The 10,909-nt window shown below is 34.9% G+C and overlaps 2 protein-coding genes across 2 annotated transcripts; one reads left to right on the top strand and one right to left on the bottom strand.

Moving 5' to 3' along the window:
- The first annotated feature begins 385 nt into the window (after positions 1 to 385).
- LOC136206011 (wall-associated receptor kinase-like 22) lies at positions 386 to 2,986 on the top strand. Its single transcript, XM_065996905.1, has 2 exons — positions 386 to 1,240; positions 1,683 to 2,986. The coding sequence occupies exons 1-2, from the start codon at positions 409 to 411 to the stop codon at positions 2,780 to 2,782; spliced, it is 1,932 nt and encodes a 643-aa protein (XP_065852977.1). The 5' UTR covers positions 386 to 408; the 3' UTR covers positions 2,783 to 2,986.
- Positions 2,987 to 4,168: 1,182 nt separating this feature from the next.
- Positions 4,169 to 10,193, bottom strand: LOC136206504 (probable protein S-acyltransferase 4). The gene is made up of 6 exons (XM_065997577.1): positions 9,807 to 10,193; positions 8,823 to 9,011; positions 7,578 to 7,886; positions 6,942 to 7,163; positions 4,930 to 5,673; positions 4,169 to 4,477 (listed from the first exon to the last, which is right to left on the bottom strand). Exons 1-5 carry the CDS (start codon positions 10,113 to 10,115, stop codon positions 4,951 to 4,953), a joined length of 1,752 nt encoding a protein of 583 aa, XP_065853649.1. The 5' UTR covers positions 10,116 to 10,193; the 3' UTR covers positions 4,169 to 4,477; positions 4,930 to 4,950.
- Positions 10,194 to 10,909: the final 716 nt, after the last annotated feature.

Raw genomic sequence — 10,909 nt, 5'->3', positions numbered from 1 at the left:
AAACTCCTTTTAAGAGCTTTTTCTAAATTAGCGTTTTCATCCCAAAACTCTCTCCCAAACCTCTCTCCATCAAACACTCCAATCAGCGGTTTCAGTGGTCAAACCTCTAAAATTGGTCAAAACCGCTCTTTTTATCCCAAAACGCTCTTTACCAAGCTACTTGGTCTATTCTTGTTTGGAGTGAAATGCTCCTCCGAAAAGTCGAAACAACCCAGAAAGTTAAATAACAATTTAATCTTATAAATTAACAATGATTAGAGTTGGCAAAATTGACTAAATTAGTTTAAGCATTGCAGTTCTGAGGTCAAATTATTTGGAATAACGTCTTAGACCTGCAACTAATCAAGATTTTCTTTATAAAACTCCCAATTATTAACCCAAAATCCATGATCAAAAAATTAATGAACAATGAATCTACCATCATCATCATCATTATTATTCTTAATCATACTTATTTTTCTAAATTATCACTCATCAAATTCGCAACAAGAATACATTGCACAACAAAACCTCAACTGTGACCAAACTTCTCCAATCTCCAGAGGCTTTTCCTGCAGCAGCATAGACCAAGTAGCTTGCCAATCATTCCTAACATTCCTCGCCCGTCCGCCTTACAATTCCCCCGTCTCCATTGCTCGTCTCGTAGGCTCAGAGCCCGCGAGGATCGCCTTGATCAACAACATTCCATCAATCAACACAACAATTCAACCCGAAACACTAATTACACTTCCTGTTTCTTGTTCATGTATTGATGGTTACTTCCAACATAATGCTACTTACACTGTCAAATCTTCACTTGAAACGTTTTTTCTTATAGCTAATAACACTTTTCAAGGCCTTTCTACTTGCCAAGCTATCCGAGATCAGAACGAAAACTCCCCCGAAACGAATTTAAGTGTTGACATGGAACTTTTGGTTCCGGTTAGGTGTGCTTGTCCGAGCCGGAACCAGATTGCTGATGGTGTGCTTACTTTGTTGATGTATATGGTTACTTGGTGGGATACTATACCGTCAATTGGGAAGTCTTTCGGGGTCGATCCAACGAGTGTTTTGGAGGCGAATAGACTTTCGCAGGATGAACTTATATACCCTTTTACGCCTCTTTTAGTTCCGCTTAAAAGTGATAGTTGTATTGCTAATCCGGGGAGTTTGTTCTGTCAATGTTCTAATGGATCTCTTGCAGATGGTAGCTGCAAACTTGATGGAAAAAAGTTTCCTGTCAAATTCGTTTCGCTTTTAGGTATGCATCGATAGTATTATCCGCTGCTGTTTGAATTTTTTTCGATAAACATCTATATAACGCCTCTTTAGTAGCGTTTCTGCGTTTTATGCATGTTTCTGTTTCAGTTTCCGTCTCCGTTCCCATTTTCCTGTCAAGGCTATGTTTAAGAAATAGTGTTTTGGAGTATCTGCTTCTGTTTCCGTGCAACATAAATAATAGAATATGTTGATACTAATTAGTCTGGTATCTATTTCAGTTAAACTAAACAGCTATATAACGTCTCTGTAGTAGTGTTTCTGCGTTTCGTGCCTATTTCAGTTTCTGTTTCTGTCTTAGTTTTATGTCTTGAAATAATGTTTCTATGTGTCTGTTTCCGTGCACCATAGATATTATCTGCCTCGAACAGTTAAACTAAACGGATTGTGTATGTTGATACTAATTAGTCCGATATATATTTCAGGTGTCGGCATTGGTATCGGACTTTTGTCTATAATCCTTTGCAACTATAAGCTATATCACTTCGTGAAGGAAAGAAGAAACAGAATCCGTAAACAGAGACTTTTCGAGCAGAATGGCGGGTTCCTGTTGCAGCAGCGTCTCTCCTCAGGCGGAGGAGGTCAAAAGACAAGAATATTTACAGAAGAAGAGCTGGAAAGAGCGACAGACAACTACAATGAAAGCAGATTTCTCGGCCAGGGAGGCTACGGGACTGTCTATAAAGGAATGCTACCCGACGGTAACATAGTAGCTGTAAAGAGATCAAGAACTATTGCGAAAAGCCAGATCGAACAGTTCATAAACGAAGTAGTCATATTATCCCAAATCAATCATAGGAACATTGTGAAACTACTCGGATGTTGCTTGGAAACACAGTTTCCATTACTCGTCTACGAGTTCATCCCGAATGGAACCCTTTCGAGCCACATTCACGAAGAAAATAGTGAGCTTTCGTGGGAAGATCGTTTCCGAATAGCAAGTGAAGTTGCTGGAGCAGTAGCATACATGCATTCTTCGGCATCATTTCCAATATTTCACCGCGATATCAAGTCTTCAAACATACTTTTAGACGAGAAATACAGCGCGAAAGTATCAGATTTCGGAACCTCAAGATCAATCCCATATGACAGAACTCATTTAACTACTGTTGTACAAGGAACATTCGGATACTTAGATCCGGAATACTTCTACACAAGCCAGTTCACGGATAAGAGTGATGTTTATAGCTTCGGAGTTGTGTTAATAGAGCTATTGACCGGAGAAAAGCCGATTTCATTTGACAGGACTGAAGATGAGAGGAACCTTGTCGGACATTTCCTTTCATCGACTGAGGAGGATTGCCTTGTTCGGATTTTGGATCCGGTAGTTGCTAGAGAAGCAAGGAAAGAAGATGTTGAAGCCATTGCAGAACTTGCAACAAGATGTTTGAAATCTATTGGGAAAATGAGGCCAACTATGAGGGAAGTGGCTATGGAGCTTGAAGGATTGAGGAAATTACAGATGTGCTTTAAGATTGAGGAGCCAAGACAAGAATCAAAAAAGCATTATGTTGAAGATTCATAAATTTTGTATGGAAGATTTCAAATTTAGCTTCAATTTTTTATTTGTGCAAGATGTTCTGCTGATTAACAATTTTGATCAAATGGATTTAATTGAGTTAGTCAAGTTATTTTCTTAAATATATATAAAGGTGATACGTTGGGTTCGGAGGGCTTGCCCCTAATATTTATTTATAAATAAAGAGTGAGTATGAAGAGTATTGTTAGAGATGACATGTAAGTTTTTAGAGAATGGATTAAGAACTCTTGAAGATGTTTTTAACAAAATACTAGTTTCTTAATATATTATGTTAAGACTTTATAATTATATGAAAACTCTATTATGATATTTTATTTCATATTATCAACATATTCAAAAAATTTAACTTTTGTGAAGTCGACCAGTAGTCTCGACATCGATCCCACCCATCGGCTTCAAGCCCCCACTGAGCGTGGACTCTTGGAAGAAGTCCTCTAAACAACACCCACATCCAAGGACATTAGGGTCGGTTGATACCTCATCTTATACGGAACCTATAAATACTCCAATGCAGATAACTCTTAAGGGTATAACTTTTTCTCTCTCTAGTCCTTACACTTTATCTCTCTTAACTCCTCTTATACTAACTTGATTGTCGGAGTGTCTTCAAGAGACCGCTCCCGGCACAGGTGGACCTTCTAGTGAACCCCAAGTTCGTTTCCTCATCACTTAATTTATTAAATTGTTATTGAAATGTTACATTTTAATATGTTAAAAACTTAAATGACATAAATAAATTATTATTTGAAAACCGGTTCAACCCAGTTGAACTTCTAAGTGCCCGTTTTTTTCCATTTCTCGGACTGCCATTTACCTTTTAATTCTAAACATGAGATAAAAAAAAATGTTTAATAAAATTTCAAAACAGCAATAGTAAACAGGTGAACCGAGCGGGCTTTAATTCTCTGCCTTCACCAGTTCGACTTGAAAACCATGCTAATTTAGGTTCCAAAACAATCGATTAGATCAGAATATTAATTATTCCGGTGCAAATACATATATTTACTTATTTGACAAAACACTTACGTGACAATTTTGGCACCAAAGTTATTAACATTGTGACCAAATTGAAACTCAAACCGTAGTATCAAAACACATTATAAATTTATGGCAATCTTAAAACTTATGGTAATGTTGAGGAGTAAATAACACACAAGTATTCAAATTCTTTTGCTGAATTATTATCAACATTAAAGGAAGAAATGAAGAAATGGTTTGATAAACTAGTTGAATCCGAAAACTGGAGCTGATTTGAATATTCATATTTTACAACTCTAACCAAAGACTACAAATGGTTCTGAAATTATGGTGCTAATTCTAATAAAAATGAACACAAATTAACTTCACACCACCTCCAAATGAAAACCAATGGAACAAAACAAAATCCTGCTAATCATGTTCAATCCAATTTACATTCAAAGCCGGTTTCAGCATTATTTCATTGCAATGGATCCCATTTTGTAAATTGCAACAAACATGATCTTGATTTGTGTAAAAAAAATAGACTGGAATTCTTTTTTTTATCAAATTCCTTTTTTTCCATATTGGAAAGAAATATTGACAGGCTTGGCTAGCATACAATCAATCCTCACAAACCAACTTACAGCCCTTTGAAGCGTCCGATCCTCCGAGTTCACAGAATCAACTTAAGACTTCAGAATTTTATGTTTGAAGCAACTCCTGTCATGAGATAGGTTAATGGTAAGTAAGGGAAGAACCAGAACAAACAGAGAACAAAGTTCACAGATAGATATTGGACGCTTTAATTAGGATTATTAACTATTATTTTATAATTATCTTAAGGATCTTAGATGATTATCACTAAAATCTGATTCTTCTAGCTGCTCAGTCAGTGTTCAGATTGGATCTTTCCAGATTGTGTTTGATTGTTGACTAAGGCTTTGTTGTTGTAGTAGTTTTTCTATTCTCAATATTTTCGCAAACTTGTCAATAAATTTACAGCAATTGGCTAATTTGGCTCCAAAGTAATTTCGGGTAAAATGGATTCTGCTGATAAGTTCAAGGGAACATTTTAACATTATAGGCTAGGTAATAAAAGAATAGGATATGAAAAAGAAAAACTTGAAGATTTTTCTCATCAGTAAGCTAGAAGTAAAGGCAATATCATGTACCTCTATGCTTGAATAGCTTTGCTATGTTGATGGGCGAAAACTAAGATCATCATTTGATGCTGTATTTTCTGTCACATCTACAACAATAGAATTCGTAGTAGCATCCCTCACTTCATCTTCAACATAGGAAGAATTTGCAGCTTTGGTTACTTCAGCTTCAGCTTCAGTTTCGGAACTTGCTGCTGACTTTCCAACTTCAACTTCAACTTCTGCATTAGATCTTTGCGAGCACCCTCTAATGCCATCTCCAATTTCCATAGAGTATCTCGAGCTTAATGCAGAATCTTTAAGTCCATCATAAACATGTGAGCCTTGTATAGATGCCCTCATTTCATCTTTACCAACAAAAAATTGAAGTGATTCTTTTTCTTCTTGGTCATTGGGAAAGAATGAGCCGGAATATTGCTTTCCTTCTCCCTGCTTTGGCTTGATATTATCCTCTGAATCATCTTCATCATCATAATCCAAATTACGCAGAATTTCTGGAAGGGAATAATTACTACCTTCAGAATTCTTAGTACCCATTTCAATGTCAATTTTCTCTTTTGAGTTTGCAAAACCATCCCCAAAGCTTGGCATTGCTGGTGTGGCAACAATACTTTCATCTTCTTCCACAAATGATCGGAACTTATTCATTGAAGGTGGAATCTTGGTAAAAAATACTTCCATAATATTGTTTACCGTTCCCCTATTATATGGATTCTCCTTCTTATCATATCGGTAACGGAAATTCTCATATGTGGTCTGCACAAGAGAAGAAACAAAATATATTAAAAGTTTGACAAAATACATCAATGGAAAAGGATGTCTTAAGTTTAATTGGTCCCTTGACAAGTAAAAATCAATTCACCCAAGTTATAAAAGAAAGCACGAACACAAAGGATCACAACAGCGCACTTGACATTCTATCCTCAAGCTTATATAGAAAAACTGAGATAGGATGACTACATGGATTACTTTAACAAAACCAACTATAAAAACACTATTTGAAAATAAACAAAATACAACTTTATTTATCGTTGCCCGAAATCCTCTTCTCCATACATAGGGATTTTGGTTTCTTCTGGTTTTAATAGTCCTTGGGCATCTTAATATATATGATAGAGCACTTGAGGATTCAAGAAAATACAATGAGAGAAGTCAAGTAAAGCTACACCATAAGTAAACACTTACATTATGCAGACTAAACAAATGGTGCTGTGTGTCACTAATTTGTTAGTTTGTTTTAAAGGCATATGAACTTGAGGATTCAAGAAAATATAATGAGAGGAATCAAGGAAAGCTCAATCAAAGTGATTGTTTACATCACGCAGTGGAAGAAGGGGTCATCAAACTCCAGTACAATATCTTATCTTAATTAGGGTAACAACCATGAAATTGGACACAGCGAAAAAATCGGTGCTTAAAGCAAATCTTAATCATGGGATATTTGCTTAGGCCTATTCCATTTAACATTTATATTTCCCATGCCACAAAATCTCCTTCAGAATTGACACCCAAAGCTTCCAGAATGATACAAATATAGGCCACTCAGAATGTAACAAAGAACACTTGTTTCTGGAGAACCATCTAACTAAAATGAATCTAAAAGGACATAGAAAGAATATAAAAGTAGAAATTATGCCCATGTCAATTCTTCAGATGGAATTCAAAATGTTCCGAAATCAATTCTGCAGAAAACGTGCATGTATACATATATACACCCATGATAACTACATGCAAAATTGAATAAATACACACACATGACATGACATCATAGAATAACTCTACTAGGAAACATCAGTGACATCATCATATATTATTAAACATAATTATACTACGTAAAATTATTACCTCCAAAGGAACCATAGCATGTAAATAATTATATTGGAAGTATCAAAATTCAATAATCTATCGAGTATGAATTTAACTGCCTGATGCTAGATATAATCATATATCAAGATGTTATGAAACAGAAAAAGTATTTATCCTCATCTAAAGCTTTAACACATTTAGAGTCTTAAGATAGTCACCTGGTTTGTGCAAATTAAATAGGAATGGAAAATCGTTAGGCCACCGACGAACCATACAGCTATGAAGCAGTAGATTATGAGAAAATCGGAGAGGATATCCCCTGATATTGCTTTCCAAATATGCTTCTTTGAACTGAGGATGTGAATCCAAGAAAACACAAAGACATATACACACAAGATAGTTGCTGTCGATATAAACATGAAGAAGAACCGATAGTTGCGCTGCAAGCCATATCAAAAAAAGTGGCATTGGTGTTAGTTCCTTACAGAAATATAGCAATTTGCAATAAATGTCAGATTAAGATCCACTATCAATTGATGACAGTCATTATGCTTATTCACAGACTGTTAAGAATACCGATATTGATAGTAAATATCTCTAAGGATCACTACATTTCACTCCAATGTTTAGGGGCTCCCTACCACAAGAGTACTTCTCTGTTCTTTTTTTCTCTCGTTTTTAATTGTTTATTCTATATACAAAGCCTCATACCCAAATATCCATATGCATTTGAAGTATCCCATAAATGAAGTAAAAACAGTCAAAGAAACAAAGAATGGAAGTTATTAAGCAATAGCATCCAATCTACAATTCTTTTCCAAGAAATATGAGATTGTAATAAAATTTGAACTTACTATTCCAATGCACTGACCAACCCATGGACAATGATGATCGAACCTTTGGACACAGTTGTTGCAGATTGAACAATGAGATGCACGGGGAGGACGATATAGAAAACAAGTATCGCAGTATTTAACTTTTACCGCATGGCCATTCACCATCACATCTTTCGTCCGGGGTAGTTTTAAATGGGGAGTTCTACCGTTGACCCATTCCATTGAAGGTGTATTCATGTAAAGTGTTTCATCTGATTCAGGAGGCCGTGAGCTTCTACTGACTATTCCAGGATCTCTACTCGAGGTCAATAAAAGAAACGCTAAATCCTGTAGAGAAATTGAAATTATTATCAAAATCTTAACTTCCACATGCAATAAGAAGCTATTGTTGCAAATTATCTTCTAACTCTAGTAATTAAGCAAAATACAACCTAAGAGAAGAACTAATAATGAAACTGTTACTTAATTAAAATATATGTATTTATATTTCAGCATATTATAATGCAGCAACGAATGAACGACTATAACAAAATTCTTAACGAGCTATTCAGCAATGATGACACTTCAATAGTGAGACGAAATAAAAAAGGAAAAATAAATAAAGAAAAAAGGAAAAAGGAAAAACAAGGACCTGCGTCGTGGCACCCAAAGCATACAAGTTAGAAAACAATATTGAGATGGTTTAATCCCACCCTTGGCAGAAGCATATAATAACGAAGATAGAACATATACAGGCTACAAGATTGACGAAAACAAGGTAGTTGATGACATAGGACAAAGCAGCTAACAAGAACTTATCATCATATGCAGCTTTCCATAAATAAAAACTTCAAATATTTACTGTGATCAAGCCTAAATAGATGTTTTAGTTGAGTATGGAAAATAAGCAGTCAACAACAGTCATTATTTGCAAGTCCCTCACATTGACCTAGAAAATTAATTATACTATGTTTAATGCTAGAGAAAGAGATCATAATAGAGGACATCTCAAAAAGGAAGTAGAGGACCAAATCATTTATTAGTTAAATGCAAATTAATCAACATTGATGTCCTGATTCTTCGAGTAAAATTCCACTACATCAAGAGGGAGCTATATATAATGATACAGGTATCAAAATGAGAAGTATTGAAATCAATATTAAATCCATCATATCAAGTTAGGGAACAATTCAGCCAATGGTTATGCTTCTTTCCTCCCTTGAGAAAATGAACCTCTCTAATTCTTACTGGTTCCCATGGTCAGACAAAGAATGAGAAACTTACTAGTAAAGTGAGGACGGCGCACACGATTAAGACAGGATACCAATATTCATGATGTTTAAAGTCCTTGTCACCAATCTTTAAATAGGTTTTCACACAGAAAGCAACTGCAGGTCCGGCGATAAGAAGTGTGGATAGAAACATTGATGACACATCAGGACCAAATATCAATCTCCCACCGCAAAGAAATCTCTGACAGAACAAAATTAATAAAAAGCCCGATCAGTGAAAGGATTTCATAGTAACCATGTACTATGTAAAACTGATATTAGCAGAAGTATAAAGAACAACAGGACACAGGTAAGAGTATGTGGTAAAATGAGAGATTCCAGCCCTATGTAAAACTGATATTAGCAGAAGTATGAAGAACAACATGTTCACGAAATTTGATAGCCTGAAATTTAGCCCAGTACATGTACATATCCTATATACTATACATGAAAGAGTATCGAAATTTATGCACAATATATAAGGGAGCGTGCATGATGATATTCATATCAATCTAACAAATTAAGATTGATGCAAAAGCCAGAGTCCGTGGGAAAAAAAATTAGGTTGCCAATGCTTAATGCACAATTAGCTTAAATCAATATTCTAAACTTCTTCTTTCAGTTGATACAAAATGAAAGACAAAGAGTTCTCGGCGAACAGATAGTAATTTCGCTAACATCAAACTTATGATGATATTAACAAGAATTGGAGAGCACTTCCGCCACTAACGATACACCAAAAACTATATACGAAATCAAATTATCAAGTATGGCTTCTAATACCAGTAGCAAATATTGGATTCTAAAGTGTAAAGAAGAGGAAAAAGATTGATGCAGAGTAATTCAAACACAGCAATGATCAGACCTAGTAAAAAAACAGAATCTAGAATAAAAATAAAACAGTAGAATCAGAAAATAAGAAGCAGTTCAATTAATGATCAAACAATCCAAATAACGATTACAAAAAAAAAAAGGCGAAAGAGAAAGAGATACTGACATTGCTTCCCTTCCAGGCTTGATAGAGCCGCTTAGGCTTGTCGTTGTTGTTGGAGACGACTCGAGAAGACAAAGAAGAAGAAGGTAAGTTGGAATTCATAATCGGAAAAGCGAGAAGAGAAGAGAATCCAACGTTTGTTGGAATTCTCTCTCGCTCAGAAATGAAGAAAAAGAAAAGGAAGTTGAGAGTAATAAGGGATGAAAAGATGATGGAACCAGCTCGAATCGTCTCTGTAAGTTGTACCGATAAACAACAACAAGAAAAACTCAACTGTAATTGAATTTCTTTAGGCGGATACTTCCATGGCATAGATTCTCTCCCCCTCTCTCTCTCTAGCTCTGTTTGATTATCTGTCTACTACTCAATGAACTAATGGCAGCGTTTTCCAACCTTTTTTTATTTTATTTTATTAAACAACAAAAGCGATAATAATTATAGTTGTAACAATTCTTTCTTAAAAATAATATTCGATCTTTTTAAAATAATAATTAAATATTTATGATTAAGTAGTCTCTAAATTTGGCAAAATATAATAAGTCAATTCTTATAATTTCTACAACTAATTATGAAATTTTTAGTTTTCAAATCCGTTGCACAAGTAGGTTTTGTTATTGTTAAAGAAAAAAAATATCATTTGGATATTTTTTAGATTGAGTTTCGAATCTTTTATTTCAATCTATCGTATCTTTAATCATTTACTCTTTCTTACATTAAACTCAGAAAATATCTAAGTAAATTGTTGTTTAATAAAGATTAAAATTAAATGCTAAAAAAATCGATATTGAATTTTAAGTGTTGAAGGTATTAAATGATGTAACTAGTAGTTGAATATAAGTGTTGAAGGTATTGAATTTTAAGTCTTGAAGGTAGCCCGTTGAAAAGTGTCAAATGGCGGGTTTTTGTTGTGCAACTTAGATGCGGTTTTATTTCATGAAGAGAGTCGGTATGGCTGGGGAGGTGTTGTTCGGGACTCCTCAGAAACCTTACAGGTCTGCTTTGGAAATTCTGCAATCGTTACAGTCTCACCTCGAATTGTCTAGGCTATGGCTCTTTGGCATGGGATCAAATGCATTATGGAACTCAACCTGCAATCAGTCATTATC

Source organism: Euphorbia lathyris, chromosome 9 (genome assembly GCF_963576675.1).
Source record: "Euphorbia lathyris chromosome 9, ddEupLath1.1, whole genome shotgun sequence".
Lineage (NCBI taxonomy): Eukaryota > Viridiplantae > Streptophyta > Magnoliopsida > Malpighiales > Euphorbiaceae > Euphorbia > Euphorbia lathyris.
Note: the sequence above shows the minus strand (reverse complement) of the source record. Positions and strands in the feature narration are given on the sequence as shown.